General features: G+C 37.5%; 1 protein-coding gene across 1 annotated transcript in view; it reads left to right on the top strand.

Annotated features, from left to right (window-relative positions):
* Positions 1-22,006, top strand: part of APBA2 (amyloid beta precursor protein binding family A member 2) — a 208,120-nt gene that overhangs the window by 60,712 nt on the left and 125,402 nt on the right. The window contains exon 2 of the mRNA XM_036736849.1: positions 11,858-12,855. Coding sequence (XP_036592744.1) covers positions 11,896-12,855 — 960 coding nt within the window. The 5' untranslated portion in view covers positions 11,858-11,895. The remainder of the gene's footprint in view (positions 1-11,857; positions 12,856-22,006) is intronic.

The following is a 22,006-nucleotide window of genomic DNA, read 5'->3' as shown; positions in this document are numbered from 1 at the left end:
ACTGAGCATCCTTCTCTTCAGGAAGAGTTCAAAATATATATTTAAATCTCTAATTGTATAAATGTCCTTTCCTTTTTCTTTCTTATCTGTGGAACACTTTTCACTCCCTATATCTTGACAAGTGTCAAGTCTTCCCTCTTCCACTTCATATCCCTTTTTCTTCTCTCTGAAGCCTCATTTCTGATTCCTTTAAGAATACTTTATTCTCCTAACAGCTTAGAGTATGGAGAAGCATTATTCTTCAATTCCTTTTACTTTCTCCAGGAAAGATACCGTACTCTGGGAAAACAGATAAAAGTTGCTTGACTGTTGCAGAAATACAAACATCCCACTCTCAATGCAAGTCACTGTACAATTTCCCCTCCTATCCATGTTGGTTGAAATTTTTAGTCTTTTTTTTTTTTCATTATACCATGGGAATGCCTGTGGATAGATAAATCAGTACTATAACTACATTGGGGGAACATTATCATAAAAGGAAGAACTTTCATGTGTTATGAAAAATGGCTAATAAACAATTTGTTGGATCACTGAAGGAAGGTAAAGGCCCATTTGAGAATCCAGTTAAGAACATAAAAATTGCCAGGGTAAATCAAACACACAATCCAGCAAACTAACTCTTCTTCTGAAGGTGGTACTAATGGATTTTTCATTGAAAGGGTATGCTGGGGGGCAGAGCCAAGATGGCAGCTGGAAAGCAGGGACTTGCATGAGCTCCCAACCAGGTCCCTCCAAATACCTATTGAAAAATGGCTCTGAACAATTTCTAGAACTGCTGAACCCACTAAATAGCAGAGGGAAGCAGGGCTTCAGCTCTGGACGGCCTGGATGATTGTGGGGTAAGGTCTATTGCAAGCACCTGGGAGCAGAGAGGAGAAGAGCCCATTGTGGGCCCCGTGGACCAGTCAGACTGGGAGCAGGGTGGAACAGGCCCTAGCACCTGAATCAGTAAGCTGTGGCAGTTACCAGACTTCTCAACTCACAAACACCAAAGACAACAGAGAAGGTTAGTGGGAAAAAGCTGCTAGGACAGAGTGAAAGGAGTTCGCAGTTTGGCCACCACCCCAGTGGGCAGCAGAGGTGATACAGCTACAGAACTATAGCTGCAGTTGCTTCTGGCCCCAGGACTACCTGGTGGGAGGAATTAAGTGGTGGACCTAAGCAGGAGTGCAGAGCCAGCTTAGATCTCAGTCCTGTCCAGGTTGGCGGTTCTTGGGGGAGGAGTAGTGCTGGTGTGGGCAGAGCTTCCTGTGTAGAAATAGCTCTGAAAACAACAGCGCAGCCCCTCAAGCTTGGGACAAAGTACTCTATACTCTACCCCCACAAAAAATTCAAGGGTCAAGTAAGTTGGCTAGGAACATGACCAAGCAGCAAAAATGGACTCAGATTCAGACTCAGACTTTGGAATCTTTCTTTGGTGACAAAGAAGAGCAAATCATACAGCCAGAAGAAGTCAACAAAGTCAAAGAGCCTACATATCAAAAGCCTCCAAGAAAAACATGGACTGGTCCCAGGCCATGGAGGAGCTCGAAAAGGATTTGGAAAAGCAAGTTAGAGAAGTAGAGGAAAAATTGGGAAGAAAAATGAGAATGATGCAAGAAAACCATAAAAAACAAGTCAATGACTTGCTAAAGGACACCCCCCAAAATACTGAAGAAAATAACACCTTAAAAATAGACTAACTCAAATGTCAAAAGAGCTCCAAAAAGCCAATGAGGAGAAGAAGGCCTTGAAAGGCAGAATTAGCCAAATGGAAAAGGAGGTCCAAAAGACCACTGAAGAAAATACTACCTTCAAAATTAAATTGGAGCAAATGGAAGCTAGTGACTTTATGAGAAATCAAGATATTCTAAAACAGAACCAAAGGGATGAAAAAAATGGAAGACAATGTGAAATATCTTATTGGAAAAACTGCTGATCTGGAAAATAGATCCAGGAGAGATAACTTAAAAGTTATTGGACTACCTGAAAGCCATGATTTAAAAAATGAGCCTAGATATCATCTTTCAAGAAATTATCAAGGAGAACTGCCCTGATATTCTAGAGCCAGAGGGTAAAATAGAAATTGAAAGAATCTATCAGTCACCTCCTGAAAAAGATCCCAAAAAGAAAACTCCTAGGAACATTGTTGTGAAATTCCAGAGCTCCCAGATCAAGGAGAAAACATTGCAAGCAGCCAGAAAGAAGCAATTTGAGTATTGTGGAAACACAATCAGGATAATACAAGATCTAGCAGCTTCTACATTAAGGGATCCAAGGACTTGGAATATGATATTCTGGAGGTCAATGGAGCTAGGATTAAAACCAAGAATCACCTACCCAGCAAAACTGAGTATCATGCTCCAAGGCAAAATAGGGATTTTCAATAAAATAGAGGACTTTCAAGCTTTCTCAGTGAAAAGACCAGAGCTGAATAGAAAATTTGACTTTCAAACACAAGAATCAAGAGAAGTATGAAAAGGTAAATAAGAAAGCGAAATCATAAGGGATTTACTAAAGTTGAAATGTTTTATTTACATTCCTACATGGAAAGATGATGTGTGTAATTCATGAGACCTCAGTATTAGGGTAGATGAAGGGAATATACATACATAGAGAGACAGAGGGCACAGAGTGAGTTGAATATGAAGGGGTGATATCTAAAAAAAATCAAATTAAGGAATGAGAGTGGAATATATTGAGAGAGGGAGAAAGGGAGAGATAGAATGGGGTAAATTATCTCACATAAAAGTGGCAAGAAAAAGCAGTTCTGTAGCAAGGGAGGAGGGGGCAGATGAGGGAATGAGTGAATCTTGCTCTCATCAGATTTGACCTGAGAAGGGAATAACATACACACTCAATTGGGTATCTTACCCCACAGGAAAGAAGGAGGAAGGAGATAAAAAGAGGGGACAATAGAAGGGAGGGCAGATATGGGGAGGAGGTAATCAAAAGCAAACACTTTCGAAAAGGGACAGGGTCAAGGGAGAAAACTGAATAAAGGGGGATAGGATAGGAAGGAGCAAAATATAGTTAGTCTTTCACAACATGAGTATTGTGGAAGGGTTTTACATAATGATATGCATGTGGCCTATGTTGAATTGCTTGCCTTCTTAGGGAGGGTGGGTGGGAAGGGAAGAGGAGAGAGAATTTCGAACTCAAAGTTTTAAAAGCAGATATTAAAAAAAAAGTTTTTGCATGCAACTAGGAAATGAGATATACAGGCAATGGGGCATAGAAATCTATCTTGCCCTACAAGAAAGTAAGGGAAAAGGGGATGGCAGGGAGTGGGGTGACAAAAGGGAGGGCTAACTGGGGAATGGGGAAACCAGAATATATGCCATCTTGAAGTTGGGGGGAGGGTAGAAATGGGGAGAAAATTTGTAATTCAAACTCTTGTGAAAATCAGTGCTGATAATGAAAAATCTTAAATAAATAAATAAATAATCCCCCCCCCCCAAGAAAAAAGAAAGAAAGTGTATGTTGGTATTTATGATAGTATATTCAGAAAGTTAAGGGTATAATCATTCACACATTTAGGACTTTTTTTTTCTTTAACATCAGTGATGTGATGGAAAAAATGTTTCCTATAATATTTATATTTTCAGCCTATTACACGTTGTACCAGAAGCGAGCGAGACACACCACAGAGTATAAGTTTTAAGTGGAGAATTTATTAGCCGGCAGCCATTGGGGTACTATACCACAAATCAATGGCCATGTGTTGGGTTGATGGCTTGGCTTATATAGGATATGTGGGTGTAAAGGGCAGGGAAACAGGAACAAAGGTCCTGGCTGATCAAAAGATTCAGTCAGGTTATCATACTAGTGGGATAATCTCATTTACATTCCTTGGTGGAGTCAGGGAGCCCCAGGAATATCTGCTAGAAAGGGTCTGCCAGGTTATCCTTCAGTGGGATGGTCCTATCTATTGACATTCCTTGGTGGAGTCATGGAGTCCCAGGGGGTTTGCTAAATGCCAAAGATATCTGAACCCATTCTTTCTGGGGGTCCTTGTCAGTAGCTAGGGGTTTCTCAGGGGTTCCTAATTTTCCCTGTATTACATTACCATATCTATAAAAGTTCTATTCCAGTGTCTTGTCATGGTGCATAGTGGGACATTGGGCCCTTGGTTTACACTATTGGAGCATGAGCTTTGGCAGGTGTTACTGAGCTGAGAAATATACTCATCTAGTTTTCAGTTGCAACATAGCTAAGTCTGACGATTAACTTTTCCAAAAAGTTGACAACCATGTGAAAATTCTTTGGCCACAGTAGCTTTTCCCAACATGTAAATGGAATTAGTTTTCCAAGATGACTATTGACTGTATAAAGTGTTTCTTGCCTTTTTGTGTAGTTTTGTATATGTATGTAGAGATTGCTCCTTAATTTTGCAGTTCTAGTTTCAAATTATCTGCCTCCTAATAGTTCTTTTATGGACTTAGACTGAAGAGGTGAAAGGTTGAGAGGTGCTCGACACCCCAAAATATTGACGCACCGGGTCCTGCCGAAAGAATTCGACTCAAGCCTTCTTAGCCAAAGAAAAAGACAAAGTTTATTAGGGACCAGCTACACTGGCCAGATCCTCCAGCAGCCCCACCATAGGCTAGACTCCTAAAGAATCTGAGCGCCTTGTGGAAGCCGGATGGGATTTAAATACATAAAAGATTGTGCGAAAGATTGAGGGGTTGTCTGTGGTGACTGGTGGGGGGCTTTTGGGATGGTCCTGAGGGGAAGTGTAAGGAAAATAAGGTGGAGTCAGAGTCCAGGATCCAAGAGAATGGGATCAAGGGCAGGAAGTTCCTGAAGGAATATCAAGGTTGGGAAGTAACTGAAGGCATGCATGTCTAAAGTAACAATAGAGGGAGAGATTTGGGCCTAATAAGAATCCGAGGCTATAGCCTCAGGCTAAAACCGAATCAAGCAGGGAAGAGTCAAGGAGAATTCAAGGTAGGGGTTTCTTCCAGGGCCTAAAGACAAATGGGCTTTTTTGGGGTTAGGAAGAAAAGGTCTCTGGGCCTGTACCCCATCAAGACCACATCTCTCAGTCTTTACCTTTCCAGAGTGAAAAGTATTGTTAGATTTGTCCCAAAAGTTTGTTTTAATCTTCCTTACCTGAACTGCCCTTCTCTCTGTCCTTATCTTACCTGATCTAACTGAAGACTTTTGTTAGCCACTTATCATAATACATGAAAGTCCCTCCATTTACAACTACAGCTATCCTTAGGGTAGAATGAAAACTAAAAAGGCTAAAAATTTCAACCAGTATGGAGAATGGGGCAAATTGTGCAGTGTATGATGTTTGTATTGGTACTTTGACTGTTATTTCTGTGGATATAATAACTAGAATTACACAGAATATAAAAGGTATAGAAGAACAGGTTTTTTTTTTAACATGGGTAGTATGTTTTCTAGTTTGTGTCCAATTTCCTTTATAGTCAACTCTGGGATTTTTAGACTGAAGCAATAGACTAGGCCAGTGATAAAACTAGAGAGCAATATTTGCAATTCATAGATAGCAATACCTTAACAGACATTTCTTAAGCTTTTACTATCTGTAAAATACCATATTAATGGCTAGGGATAGACAGATAGACAAAACAAGATTCCTGTCCTCAATGAGCTCACATTCAAGTGAACCTTGAAACAACTACATACATAATAAGACATATATATATGTGTGTATATATAAAATATTAATGGGGGGAGTTATAGAGTGGGAGCCCTTCTTTCCTGGACTTTTTGAAGAACACGAATTTAGACGAAAGTATTTCTTCTGTTTAGAAGATGACAAGTTTTTTAAGCTCTAGTTTCTCCAGAAATTTGATTAATTCTACATTTTCCCTTTTGCTTATCTTTTTGTTAGATTTGTCCCAAAGGTATAAAAGGACGTTAAAATCTCTTGCCACAATTGTATTATTATCCGTGTCTTCTTGTAATTCAGTTAATTTTTCCTTTATGAATTTAGATGCAAGGGCATTTGGTGCATATAAATTTAATATTGATATTGGTTGTCTGTGTTCCCTTTCAGTATAATGTAGTTTCTTCATTTATCTCCTTATACATTGTCAGTATTTGTTTTTGCTTTATCTGATGTTGCTGCTTTTTTGGATTCATCTGATGCATAGTAAATTTTTCTGCCTTTTATTTTTTATTCTGTGCATGTCTTTGTTTTTAGGTGTGCTTCTTGTAAGCAACAGATAATGTGGTTTTGTTTTCTAATCCAATCAGTCACTCCTTTTTGTTTTTATTGGATTGCTTAATCAATTCACATTTAAAGTTATGAGTTACATTTATTTATTGCCTCCATTTGTCTTTAACATTTTTTAATTAGGATTTTCCTCTCTTCCTTTGTAAAGAGAGTACTTTGCCTCTTCAGTTATTTTTGCTTACTCTGCTTTTTTAAGGTGATCCAATTTCCACCAGCTTTCTTCCCTTTCTGGAGCCTTTCTTCCCTTTCCCTGATTTTGGAGTTTTGTTTAATTTATTAATTCCTTTTACTTCTTTTTAATCCAGTTGTTTAATTCTTCCTTCTTTGTTTCTCTCAGTTAAATAGCAAATCCACTTCCCCTTAATCTCTTTCCTCTTCAACTTTATTTTTTTTAGTTTTAAATTTCATTTTATGTTCCTGAATGAACAAAATAATAATTAATAGTTGATGAATGAAGAGATTATTTAGACAAAAATGTAAGACAAGTAGAGGTTATTAGAGATGATCCCTTTCTTTATTTCCTTACATGTTCAATTCCATTTCCTGTAATTTTAGTTTTCAGAGATGTTTTCTCAGCTTCTCAGTTTGTCTGAATATGTGAATTGATCAAAATTTCCTGAAAACCATGAATAAATACTAGTAGCAGTCTTCTGGGTTACCTCCCCCTGAGTAACTCCAGCGTGTCCCTAGCTCCTACAGGGTCAAATATAAAATCCTCTGATATTCAAATCCCTTTTATAACATCTTTTCCCCCTATATTTTTCCCATCTTCTTACTAACATCCTACACTCTGACTCAATCCTCATGTGATCCTCCATCTCTAAGTACTGGGCATTTTCAATGGCTGTCCCCTATACCTGGAATGTTCTCCCTGTCCTTCTTTACCTCCTGGCTTTTCTGGCTTCTGTAAAGACCCAGCTAAAATCTCACCTCCTAAGAAAGCCTTTCCTGATCTCTCTTGATGCTAGTGCCTTTCCTCTTTTGAGTGTTTCCAGTTTATCCCATATTTATATTGTCTGTACATAGTCATTCACAGGATGTCTCTCCCATTAGCCTGTGAGTCCCTTCAGATCAGGGACTTTCACTTTTCCTTGTATCCCCAGCACTTAACACAGTGCCTGGCATATAGTAGGTGCTTAATGTTTATTGACTAAATTAAATTATGTGTGTCTTTGAAAAGATAAACAGAATTTCTCTTTGCCTTTTTCATATCACTGTAAGGTACGTTTTAAACTCCCTTTCTTTCATTGATAAAGAAGGGTTATGTGGGTGTGTGTTTACATATATACACACACACATAAACATGTAAAATGCATTTTCACCTACTAACAGTATTATTTAAAATAACCATAATAATGACAACAATAATAAAGACCACTATTTATCTAGCACTTTAAGGCTTACAAAGTGCTTTACAAAAATTATCTTATTTTATCCTCCTGACAGCTATGTAGATAGTGTTAGTATTCCCCTTACAGATGAGAAAACTGAAGCAGACAGAGGTTAATTTACTTGCCTGGGGTGACACAGTTAGTGAGGGTTGGAGGCAGAATTAGAACTTGTCTTTCTGAATCTAGGCCCAGAGCTCTATCCCCTAGAGCAATTAGTTGCCCACATGAATGAAAGTCAGCTTCTTTGATCCAACAAACAGGTACTGAATGTCTATTATATGTTGGGCACTGAGGTGATTAAAAAAAATGTATAAGACAATATCCCTGCTCTGGAGGATCTTTTTAGATCTTGACTAGAGGCTGGGTTCATCTGTAACTAACTGCATTCATTGTTTGTAATCCTGAATAATGATATTCAAGTGTTGTAAAACAGTCATTATGTTAACCATGGTATTCAGCAGACTTGAGGTAACATTTTTTTTTGATGCTCTTGAGACATTTCCTAAAGCATTGAGAAACATGTTCTTAGTGAATAGTGGTAAACAAATTGTCCCTTATAAAAAAATTGAGTCATTTTAGTTGAGCCAGAATTAGAGGGATGGGCAAAGTACATAGTTGTCTACAATGTAACACACAGGAAGAAATGATGATCTTTATTTAATGCTTCTTTTAAAATGTATACTTTAAATTCAGAAAATTCTCTTCTCCATAGAGAGAAGAATGAAAAGCTGGAGACAGTTTCTGGGTAATCAAGAATCAATTTATTAATTAGGGTAGCTTGATAATCAATAAATTGATAGTCAGTTGTTTCTCTTGGTAACCAAAGAGAGTGGAGATCACTGAATGCTTATATACCTTTGGAAAGGGGGGGGTGTCCCTGACAGATGAAAATCAACCCTGATTGGTGAACAATTAATGAGGGAGTAGACTTTCAAATGAGGAGGTGGGCTGGAAGCCTTCAGCTCCTCCTGCTGAGAACATGGCCTGATCATGAGACTTAGCCACTTCCAGCAATCTGGACAAAGGAATCTGTCTCTACCTAGACCACTCTGGTTAGTTTAGTCCATCATGAACTACCCTAAACCACAATGGGAGTTAGAAGGTGGGCTGAAAGGTCGTGGACTTAATGCTTTAGGGCTGGAATTCACCTAAAGTAGAGTCCGTTTATACTTAGGTCTTCTAGTTGGGTAGGGTTCTGGCCAAGATCCAGAATCCTGTTTGGGAAGGATTTGGGCAATCTCATCTATCAGCAATGTCCTTTAGATGCTGACTTACAGGGCCTGGTCCCTGAATGAGGAAATAAATGGGGGGAAAAGCCTTAATCCTAATCTAACAATTGGTTATTAATATAATAGAAAAATAACTTCTCTCAGTGGCATATACTTCTTGCTCTCTCTCTCTCTCTCTCTCTGTCCTTGTGTCTCTCTGAATCTCTCTCTCTCTCTCTCTCTCTCTCTGTCTCTGTCTCTCTCCCTCTCTCCCCCTCTCCCTTTCCTCCACCCATATATATTCAAGTTGTAAATGTTACAGTGAAGGCTCAAAGATTCTGGTGGACAGAGATACGGGGATTGCAATTTTTAAACTTTGCCTAGGGACCACATATGTTTTTGTTTATATTATGTAAATGAAATTAGTGATTTAATTTCACATGCTTTAGTTTTCTGTTGTTTTCAGTGTACCTGGAACATCTATTTTTTCCCCAGGAAATTCTCCTGATGATGTGTCCAGCCTCTATTTGAGAATAAAGATAACAGCACATTTAGGAGAACTCTCTAGCCTCATAGGATGCTATTTGGTGGAGCATCTCTCTAGGAAAGCCACTGCTTTAGAAGTCAATTTAACTTTAAGTCCACAAGGGTTTCAATGACAGCTTATGATTTTATTATACTATCTTATAGTATATTCGTAGGGCCTAGAACTGTAAGGGACCTGGAAGATCATTTAGTCCAACCCCTTCATTTTACAAATGAGAAGATTGAGTTCCAGAAAGTTATTTGTGCAAGGTTACATAGCTAACAAGTAGCAGAGCTAGAATTTGAACCCAGGTCACAAACCATAAACTCTCATAGGCTGCCATATTGTTGAATTTGTAGAAGAGTTGCCTTTGAGAAGTGGTCATCTAGCCTTTACTGGAATACCTACAGTGAGGGTGAATCTACTTTTCCTAAGCAGCCAGTTTCATTTTTGGATAGCTCTAATTATTTGGAAGTTTTTCCTTACATCTAGCCTGAATCTGCTCACTGCAATTTACATCCCTTCTATTAGTTCTTAACTCCATAAGGAAACACAGTAAATACTGTTAGTTCTCTCTTCCATGTGACAGCCCCTCAGATATTTAGAGACAACCATAAGCTCCTTGTCTAAATCTTTCTTTTGGCAGACGGTTTACATAGTTCCTTCAACTTATCCTTGAATAACATAGTCTCTGGCCCCTCTCTGGTTTATTAATATCCTTCCTAGAAGTGAATGCAACACTGAAGGTGTGGTTTGCTTCAATTTGGCCAAAGCATAATTGAGTGGGACTATCTCCCCCTTCATTCTAGACCCTGTGTTCTCTTGATGTAATCTAGGCTAGTGTGGCTATCTTGGTTTCCATGTTGCTCTGTGATATTAAACTTGAAGTCTACTAGAACTTCAGATATTTTTCATTGTTTTCTATCCACATCTCCCTATCTTACATGTGTGAAGCTGATTATTTGAACCCAAGTGTAAAACTTTACATTTATTCCTATTTGACTTAATCTTTTTCAGGTGATAACTAGTTAACTGCTAACTATATGAAATCATTTTGAATCCTTAATCTGTCATCCCAAGTTAGTTATTTCTGCCAGCTTTGTATTATCTGTAAATGTGACAGAGCTGCCACCTGTTACTTCATCCATATCATTGACAAAAATAGCACAAGGCCAGGGACAGTCACAGAGCCAGGAGCATTTCAGTGGAGACCTTCTTCCCTACTGACATTGACCTAAGATTCTAAATCTAGTGTTCTTTCCACTCTAGTGTACTGCCCTACTCCTGAATGCCTACTTTGTACAAGGCATCCTTGTCAGGTCAGACATCACAAGGAAATTAGTCAGTGTCCCACAACAGAATTTTAGAAACTACTTTATGACAGAGTGAATGAAGCTTCTGAAGATATCAAATTTACTCTGAGAATCACTTGTGCCCTAGAAGAGCATAGTTAAATAAGTAAATGTGTATATTTAATGAAATGAAACAAATCAAATATTTCCTTTATGATTCTTTTGGGAATATTGATGATAGCACAACTCTGACCATCCATAGAAAACTTATAGAAATATCAATAAACATAAATATATCAATGAATAATTGTTTACTGTGTATCTACTTTATACAAGGAATTTTGAAGGATTTGAAGACCTAAGACACAGAAATTATGATTTAATGGGGGGGAGGAGACAAGACAATTATGTAAAAAGATGCTATCATTATACATCAACTAATATAAAATATTATAGGAAAAGTAATAAATGAGTAGCATGAGGAATAAATATTGAGGTAGAACAGAGAGGAGTGGAGAGAGATAAATATAGAAATAGATTTCAATGTGTATGAGTTTATATCAGTGAATTAAGAAGCATTTTTAAAGTACATATTAAGCCCTGTGTTTGATACAAGGGATGTCCCTTCTCTCTAATGTTTATAGTCTTTTAGGGGAGGGGGCACATAGAATACAACATAAATATGGGATAGTTAACAAGGGAGAGAACTAGCAGTTGGGGAGATCAAGAAAGGTGTATAGAAGTGGTGTCTAAGGTAAGTCTTGAAGGAAATGAGAGATTCTGTGGCGTATTGGTGAGATGGAGCACATCCCAAGCATGGGGAATAGCAAGGCCCAAGACGTGGAGACAGGAAATGGGGGCGGGGCGCTCAGAAAGAAGTAAGAAAAGATCCGGTTAGTTGTACTATAGATTATGGGAAGGGGATATAATTATGTCCTCTCAAACTAAAATTCCAATTTTTTTTTCAAGCAAAGGCAACAGGCATTTATTAAGCACACACTGTGGCAGGCACTATGCTTTTTGAAATCAAATGTCCTTATTCTATGATACAATTTTTTGTGGAATAGTTATGTATGGTAGAATTTTTGATAGGAATATTTAGGCCAAATTGAGTGGTTGCTTTAAAATAGTAATAATATAAACCTTTCTTGAAATCAAGATTGTAGCTAATTTTCAGTCTTATGTTAATTTATTATTCCAATTGAACTTTTTTCTGAGCATATCTTCTTTCTAAAATTTCTCCTTTATAGTGACTTCTTCGAAATGATTGCTGTGTAAGAAGTCAGCTATGGCCAACAGGAAACACCAGAGCACCACAAGCAACATGTTGGATCATAGAGTGAGGTCTTGCCCAACTTCCTCTCACAATAAAGAGTCCAAGAGTGAGGAAACAGACCTTTCACTTGAAGAGTATGCTGCAAAGGATGTAGAACTGGCCACCATCAGGCAAGGAAGTCCCACCCCAGTGGAACAGGAGTGTAATGATAACAGTGGGGATGGAGACTCCAGCTCTGATTACGTGAATAATACCTCAGAAGAGGAAGACTATGATGAAGGCCTTCCAGAAGAAGAGGAGGGAATCACATATTACATTAGATACTGTCCTGAAGATGACAGTTACCTGGAAGGAATGGACTGCAATGGGGAAGAGTATATTCCCCATGATGAGCATAATGTGGAAACTGATGAATGCCAGGAGGCTGTTGAAGAATGGACTGAATCTAAAATTCAGCACCATGATGGAAATGATGCAGAAGACAGGCAGGAATACCCAGAAAGCCATGTCCAGATTCTGGAAGATGAGGTATCTTCTTTGGAGATCCAAGACCAAGAGGGAAGTGTACAATATTGTCCAAGTGAAGAAAGTTACCAGGACTATTATCCAGCAGAAGCCAATGGAAACTCAGGTGGGACATCTCCTTATCACTTAAGAAAAGAGGATGCTGACCTGGAAGAACAGGAAGAGGACATTGACCAGATCGTAGCAGAGATCAAGATGAGTATGAGTATGAGCAGTATCAACAGTACAGGGGAAATGAGCCCAGAGCATGTTGGAATGGAGAATGTGCCAAATGACTATAAAGAAACATGTTCACAAGAAGAGGTGGATCACTGTGCCAGCAGGCATGAAGGAAGGCCCAAATCACTGAATCTTCCCCCTACTTCAAAGCATGCTGGAGATGCACAAAGGGGCTTTAAAACCAAGGCTAGGACACCAGAAGAGAGACAGAAATGGCCACAAGAACAGGTATGTTTGTGATTTTCTCCAGAGAAGGGAATGGAGAGGAAGGAGAGTTCTACAAAAGATTATTCTTGTCATGTTTTATACTATCCCTGAAAGTTTTTTTCTTCAGAAGAAAAAATCTTAAATTATCTCCTTTGGGATACATGGGATTGGGGCTTAAGCTATATTTTGATTGTTGCATAATTATAACTTTATATTTAGCAAATTCTTAAATTAGACTGGTTAGGGAAAAAATTTGGTGTAAGCCTTTCATCAGATTAATTTAACAAATCATGAGAGCTCCTCTTTGAGGTGCTGATTTTCAAGCTAGAATTTATCATGGGATTATTTCAGAAATTATGTTTCTAGCTAACTAGACAAATTGCCTCAAGAATGATGCCCTTCTAATTTGTCCCACCATGCCTCTGCTGGAATATAGGTTTCTCAAAAGGCCGGCTTAGCTCTTACTAGTTAGTTGAACAAGTGCTTCATTTACAGATCGTCAATGCCCTTTACTTAAAGGCCAGATGATCCCTGGCTTCATAGTAGGACACAATGGAGCTAAGAGTTGATCTTTATGAATGATGCAGTCACTGTAGTCCCAGAAAGCAGATAGATCTCTAATATGATCCTCATCAGAGAAATTAAGCTTTTCACTTGTGATAAGGAAAAGGGAGGGATATTTAAAACCATAAAATATTTCTGAGGAGGCAAGATAACAAATGCAGTATTTCACCATGAGCATGTCCAGAATGGCCAGAAACCACAGACCAATTATAGGATTCAGAGGAAATCTTTCATGTTAAATCATCCCTCTGTTACTAGTGCTAATGGAATGGATAAAAATGGATAATCCAATAGTAAATTCATAGAACGGTTGCAATTCCTTGTTGTTTTTTTTTAAGCAACATGTTTACTTTTCTAATTATAGAAGTATCTGCATAAGATACTGGGTCAATCATTTTGGCCATTGGCCAAATTGGCCAAATTTTGTCAAGCAGACTTTGTGTGATTTTATCATTGAATTAACTGTTTGTGTCTGTTTGAATCATCCAAATTGACCATTTTATTTTGTCATGGTTGAGAAAAAGCTTATGGCTTTCCTTTCTCAATATTCAAATTATTATGCAGCCCAGAAGCCTATTGGGCAACTGGTGAATGTCAACTCAAAATTTACTATGGATAGTTTTTGATTTGATTATATTTTGAAATGATTCAGCTACACTCAAATGATGATCTCAGATCTCCTTATGGAAAGGGATTATTTGTATCCATTTGTGAGAACTATTTAATTTGGGGCCCTGGCTATGTTTCAATTAAATCATTTGCATACTTCTTTCTTGCTGCTCCATTTCTCCCATCAACTAGTACCTTTCTTTTGGCTTTATGAATAATTTTATAAAAGTTTTTTTACAATAACCTTATACTAATAGTCTATAGAAAATTCACTTCATCTCTATGAAATGAATGTCTCCTCTCTTCAAGTCAAGATACTTTAAAAGACTAGCTGATATTGATGACAACTACTTGGCTAATAATTAAAGATCTTTCTCTGTTACACTAAGATCATTTGACCAATATCGGTATCAGTGAATTCTAGATTTAAGCATTTTCAGATTTTTGAAATCTAGCTCCAACTCTCATTTCAATCATCAGCTTGATTTTTCTAACTATTTTCAAGACGATCCACTCAGCATTTCTAAAACTGAAGTCGTCATCCAGGTCAATCACATTTCATTCTCATAATGCCTAGTGTTATTAGCACTATCTTCCACTCTCTTCAGATTAAATATTTAAAGTTGTATGGGTTCCTTCCTCTTTTTTTTAAACACGATGACCAGTCACCAAGTTCTGTTCTTCTTTTGCATTGTCTATCAGATTTTTTTCCTCTCCATTACCACCAAAGAACTGTCATCATTTTAAAACCTCTTATTATCCTATTCCTTGGTTACAGAGACTTCCCCTTGCTGATCTTTTGTTTTTTTATTAATTAATCAATTTATTTTTAGTTTTCAACATTCACTTGCACAAGATTTTGAGTTCCAAATTTTCTCCCCATCTCTCCCCTCCTCTACCCCAAAATGGCGTGCATTCTGATTATCCCTCCTCCTGATCTTCCCTTCCTTCTTTTATACCGCTGCCCCCTTCTCTTATCCCTTTCTCCTCTATTTTCCCATAGGGCAAGATAGATTTCTATACACCATTGCCTGTATATCTCCCAATTGCATGTAAAAACGATTTTTAACATTAATTTTTAAAACTTTGAGTTCACCTATCTGATCTTAATTTCCCACCTTCTCTCAGCCCTTCCAACTCATGTTAGCATATATTAATTTTCCTAAAACCTATCCCAAGTTACATACTTCTTTCCTGCTTAAGAAGCTATGATGGATCTCTATTGTATGCAATGTCAGTTTGGTTTTCAAGTTTCTCCTTAATATGGTCCCTCTTCTCCTAATCAAACTTATTTCTATCATTTCTCAACATGTATCCTTCACTCTATTCGGGCTACATTCCTTACTCTGCCCCACAAATCATGCTGACTCCCATCTCTATTCCTTTGCTTATGCTGCTTCCACCCTGCCTTGAATGTGAAATGTCATTTTTCCTTTTCTCTGCTTAGTTGTATCTTGCCCATCATTCCAAGTCAAGAAGTGTTTGTGGATAAGATAACCCCAGTGTGAATTCACAGCTCTCTTCTTTGATCTTTTTTTGTTCTTACTGCTTTTACTGCGCAATTACCATTTTATTCTAAATTGTCCTCCCCCACCCCCATTTGTTGCTACTATATAATTTAGCCTATGCTACAACAATATATTTTTTATTTCATACTATTCTCCAAATATATCCTTTGGTCTGTTTAGTCTCTCTTCCTACCCTGTACACATTAGGTCACCTTAGTCTCATGCTTTTCTGCATATGCTACTCACCTTTGCTGTAGTAGACGTCCTCCATTTTCTTCCTCTCTAATTTCTATTCATTGTACAAGACCACTTCAGTGCTCATGCTTTTTGATGGAGCTTCCTTTAACTATTCCAGGCTGCAGTGATCTTGCCTTTCTTAGAACTTTAATTGTGATAGTATTCAGATAATTGTTTTTCGTGTGTTGGATATTGCCTCAACTTGGTTATCGTATCCTTGAGGACACCGATCATATCCTTTTTTGTTTTTAACCCTGGCTTGCTTAACATAATTTGACAATGGAGTAGAAACTCAATAAATAACATATTAAACTGATGTTTTAAGGTGTGCAACAGAATAATGAGGTATGTTCAAAATTTTTCATCTCCTATTCTACCGATTGAGAAAAACTGGGTCAGAGCAATTAAGTGACTTATTTTAAACCATAGAACAATTAAGCTTAATATTCAAGATTCAGGATTAAGTCTTTTGACTTAAAGTTGAGTGTGCTTTCTACCATACAATTGTACCTTTTCAACTGTTTGGTGATCTATAGATTCTCAGTATTTATTTTTATATGAACTTAAAGAGCTTTATGTTATGTCATCAGCCAAGCTTACATTTAGGTAATATGAACAAATAAACATCCTTACACTTGATCTTTTCTTTATCAATAGTTTTAATTAAAATCTTTTATACTAACAACATGAGAAGTGACATAATAGGAGATTTATACCTTTGAAGTCATCAGCAAGAAAACTACTACTTAATTATCACATAGTTAATTATTTCATTAAAACTCAGCTGTAGATGATGTGTTAAAAACTTTGAAATTAAAGTTCTATAAAACAGCAAAATCTACAAAGAAGAAATTCATACTAATGAGGTGATTGACTTTAATAAAATTTTTATTCAATTGTAAGCTTATTTAAAGTATCTTTATAATGTATTACAGAGGAATCCTTTTTAAAAAAATCTCTTCTGAATAAATGGTCAGTAAGAAAAGACGATATAAGTATTAGATAAATTTAAATCAGTATTATTCTATTTGGCCAATTTTGAGGACAAATGAGAGAAAATTGCTTTCATGTTTTTTCAAAACCTTATTTTTTCTTTTTTGAGAAGAGGCCATGAATTGGAAAAATATGTAGAAAAATCTCATGTGTAGAATATAAATAATATTGACTAAAAGTTGGGTTTCATTAAAATTTAAAATTGCACTTGCATTGAACACCTTTTGTTCTCTTTTAAAGTTTATTGAGCAAAAGTTGACTTCACCTCCACAGTATGCCTGTCATTCATGTCAATTTTGAATACATTGGGAGCTCTGGAATGTAGGAAAATTAATATTATAATGGTTAGCACTGGAAAGCAAGACAAAAGGGCATGAAAGCTTTTGAACTGCATGCCTGGGCTTTAAGTTAAAGTGCTGTCTCTATTTAGTCTTTGGACAGATGCCTTGAAATCTTCCCCTTAATAATGGAGATGGCATAGTAATGATTGATGCTTCGTGGCATATATCCAGTAACATATTGTGCTCTATTTTAACAAATCACTTTTCTGGCAAAGCTCTTGTCAGGAGGAAATTATCTTTTTAGAGCAGAGTGGGGGAAGTGTACAAGACCTAATATTTTGCTGCTGTTGCTTCTTTCCAACCAAAGACTGAGGGAAAACAGTGCCCTGCAGGTTAGTGAGGCAGGAGGGAAACTGGGAAATCAAAGAATCCCTTGGTTAGAATGCCTTGAAACACAGTAGGAATTGCAGAAAGTCTATATTAATTTTCAATTCAGCTTGTGTTCAGGGAGCTGGGAGATGGACACACAAAAGCTAAGGTGTACCGCACAGCAGAGAAAAGGAGTAGGATGGCTGAGCATAGTAAATGAGGAAGAACACTTATCTTGGAATCCAGAGGCTCATATCTGAATACTGACTGGTACTTAGTACCTGTGGGACCATACTCAAGTTGCTTATTTTTTTTTCTTGGCTTCAGCTCCCTCATCTGTAAAATGTATAGAATACTACCTACCTTACAGGGTTATTTCCACAAGGGATCTCTTTTATACACCTTCATGTTCTATAGACATGAATTGCTATAATTTATTATTATTATTATTTATTATTTCTACCAACATATTGAATGATATAGTAGAAAGAGCCCCAGGTTTGTAATCAGAAGGCCACTTTTAGAATTCTGTCCCTATGACTTCCCAGCTATTTGTCCTTGAGCAAGTCACTAAAATTATTTGTCCTCAGTTTCCTCATCTGTAAAATGAAGGGACCAAAGCATTTAAAACTGGAAAGGACCTAAGACTTCAATCCAATTGAATAAAACACAGGTGGCATGATGGAAAGAGAGCCCAGGACCAGGAGTCAGAGGACCTGGGCTCAATTTCTGGCTCCATCATTCTGTCACTGGGGTGACCTTGTATAAGTCACAAAGCCTCTTTGGCTGCCCCATGTGTAGAATGAAGGGGTTTGGACTGGACGACCCGGAAGTTTGCCTTTCCAGCAGTGGGGTTTGCGATTGACTTGTGTAAAATATTAATAGGCAAGGATGATTAAAAAAAAGAAATAGAAACAGTGCTTGTCCTCAAAGGGCTTACATTCTGTGTGAAGCAGGGTGAAGGACTACAGATGTGTATGTAGGAAAGCAAATTATAATTATAAATATTTGCTCCTCATGTAGTCATTTTACAGATGAGAGAAAAAACGCCCTTAAGGCCCCACTATGTAGGCAATATGGGCAGCTAGGTGATACAGCGGATGAAGTCCTAGGTATAGAGTCAGGGAGACCTGAGTTTAAATCTGGCCTCAGACACCAACTAACTGTGTCAAGTCACAAGCTGGGCAAGTCACTTGCCCTGTTGGCCTCAGTTTCCTCATCTGTAAAATGAGCTGGGGAAGAAAATGGCAAACCACTTCAGTATCTTAGCCAAGAAAAACCCGAAATGGGGTCATGAAGAGTTGGAAACAACTAAAATGACAATAACAACACAAACAATAAGTAGCAGACCCACATGAAATCTGAACCCAAGTCCTTGAAGAGGTGGTGTAATGTGGTAGCTAGAGTACTGGGACTTGGAGTTAGGAAGACCTGGATTCAAATCCGTCCTCAGATTCTTATCGTGTGATCCTGGGGAAATCGTTTAGCTTCTTTGGGCCTCAGCTTCCTCATGTGTAAAGTGAGGGTATTGGACTTGATGGACTCTTGGGTCCCTTCCTGCTCTGAATCTACAACACTTTGACTTTGGATCTGGTGTCCTACTATCTATACCATGCTTTTCTATGTGTTGTGACAAGTATTGCTGTACATATTAATATTATACATTACTATAGGGATTAATATATTACAAAAGGTACTAATGCGAAACTAAATTTTAGTGAGGCCATTTGACAACATCTCTCAAGATCCCCTGAACAAGTTGGAAAAATAAAAGTTGGATAACAGTACAACTAGGTGGGTAGTAGCTGATTGAGTAATTTTATCTTGAAAATAGCTTACTTAATGTATAGAAGTGAACCTAGCGGGAGGTCATGCCTTGAATCTCTAGTGAATTAGATAACACCTGAGGTCCCTCCTAGCATTAAAACCTGTAACCCATTAAAACCTATGAAAAGGTTATTTTTTCAAAAGATGGAAAATACAGGTTAATTCTCCATCAGACTGTGGTACCTTCATGAAATAAAGTGTGATCTTCAAATTAGAATGTGCTGTTCATTTAGGAAGGTTGATTATTGCAAAATAAATTTATCTTCAGTAAACTTAATTCTATGTAAGGGCATCAAGACATACACGGCAAGTCAAATTAGGACTGGATTAGGAACAGGGCAAAAGAAGGCTCCAAACTGAAACTGGAATATGAGAAACTTTGAGGGAATGGGCAGGGTCTTTTCTTCTGTAGACCAAGATCTAAATAGGCTAAGCTTCCTTCCTTCCTTCCTTCCTTCCTTCCTTCCTTCCTTCCTTCCTTCCTTCCTGAGTAACTGAACCCAGGCAACACAGCCTACTCTTAAATGCTATTTCTTCAGAAGTTGCCAGAATGAACCATTGGCCATAGGCAGCAGCTAGAAAGCAGGATTTCTCTAGTAAGGAAATGTTATAGCAAAGATTTTCGAATAAAAAATTTAAAAATCTGAGACTGCCAGACTGTGTTCTTAGCAGCTGCAGTCCCTGCCTGAAATGTGGCACATACATCATCCAAAAAAAAAAAATCAGACCACAAGCCCTGGATCATGCTGATAAGTCTTGCACCTACCCTTCCTAAGGGAAATCAACTCTGTGCTTAGTGAAACTAGTGCCCATATTTAGACTCTAGATGTATGGAACATTGCCAAAATAAGCTCTTGTATGATGTCTGAAGGAAAGAATCGACATCATGCCACTTAGATACCTTGGAAAGTTATAGTTTAAAAAACAAATAAAAACAAAACAAACAACATCTATCAGTGAGTCTTTCTCTGTCTTCACATACATATTTTTTTTAAAAAAAGGATTTTTGTTAATTTTAAAAAGTTAATTGGACATCTAAGAGCAATTAAACATATTACATATAAGCTGTCATCCTTTGGGTTTGGAGGGATTTATAGCTGGCTAGTCTATTATTCAGGCCACTCCAACACTAGAGTGAATGACTATCCCCAAAAAGCACTGCCCCAGATTACACTGAGCATTATTGGTATGCAGGACCCAAGTACATATTTACCCCAAGTGCTTGCTTAATTATCAAATGGCTTGCATTTGGGTGATGAGGTCAGAGAGTTACAGATAGAATTGCATTTATTTCTCCTGTTTTCTTAGTTGCATTGAGGAAAAGTCCAAGAGATCAGCAGATTAGGGACAGTTGGTGATGAAAGAGAACATTAAATAGGGAGAGAATATGTGATCAAATTTAAAGAAGAATTTCTTGGCCATAATTTTGATTAATACAAAAATTGATTAGATTAGCAGGTGATACTCTAGAATCCTAATTCTAGAGATTTGGGTTTTTTTTCCAAGTAGGGTAGACAATTTCTTGTCTTAGATGATTTAGTTCATTCTATGGAATGGAATGAGCTATATCAAATAACCTTCTGAGGCTCTTTCCTGCTTTCATATTCACCTCTATGAAATTGACTTGAATCCAGCATATTTTAGCATTTACCCCAGAATCAAATTTTGAGAACTTCTTTGTGATAGTGAACTATCTGTGATAGTGTGATATTTCCGTAAGGTTATTAAAATGCCTTATTATGCCAAGTTGTTTCAAAAGGAAAGTATGATAAAAGATTGTTCCTCTGATGCAATGGAAGCTATTGGTCCATCAAAATAGTAGTAGCTCTTATGTACGTATATTCTGTTTTAAAAGTGGCCTGGTCCACAAAAATCGTAATTCACGAACCAGATACATGCTGTTTACTTCAGTCATTTATGTGGTTAAAATAAAGACTTTCTGGGTTAAAATTAAAACTTATTGGCTATCTCAAGCACTTTAAGATATTGTGTATAAGTGATCGTCTTTTGGGTTTGGAGGGATTTATAGTTGGTTACTTTATTGCTCAAGCCACTTGGTTTCAAAGCTGGAGTAAATGACTATCCCCAAAGCATTGCTAGGGGTTCACTAAAATGATACCTTGCCATGCGATTCTCATCTAGCTCCTTCCACAAATCTTCCATGGGGGATCTACTCAATATCCGGAGGCCTTTCTCAAGGTCTTCTAGTGTTTTGTGAATACCAGTGCAACATCTGAGTTGTTCATCTTTTTCCCTCTTTTTTATATGCCCACCTTCTTTTCCAAATATATATTTCCTCAATAATTTCTTTTCTGCCACTTCCCATGCACAAGTCATCATTAGTAAAATGTGCTGCTGCCACCCACTTATGGGTTACCATGCATCTTTCCATTTTCCTTTAGGTGAAGGGAAAATAAAAATTGCTTAACTCTCATGAAGCCTCTTAATGCATTAAAAATGTGAATTGACTTGCATACAGTTTTCCAAAAAACCCCATTTATTTCATAAAGTTTGTTACTCTTTTTTAAGATTAGAGCTGGAAAGGACCTTAGAAGCCATTTTACAGATGATGTTCACCAAGGCCCAGAGAAATAGACATGCTTGCCCGTTACCATACAACTGAGAACGAGCAGAACCAGGATTGAATCATAGATCCTTCAACTCCTAATCCTGCATGCTTTCTTTTGTATGAGCTTTTTTATTAAATTTGTGCAACATAAGTATAAACTGATTGGTGCTTCTTTGTCAATATTAGAGAAGATGGCAGATTGAATAACAAGAGTT

The sequence above is a fragment of the Trichosurus vulpecula genome, chromosome 8 (assembly GCF_011100635.1).
Source record: "Trichosurus vulpecula isolate mTriVul1 chromosome 8, mTriVul1.pri, whole genome shotgun sequence".
In the NCBI taxonomy this organism is placed as follows: Eukaryota; Metazoa; Chordata; class Mammalia; order Diprotodontia; family Phalangeridae; genus Trichosurus; species Trichosurus vulpecula.
This window is presented reverse-complemented; position numbering and strand designations above follow the sequence as displayed.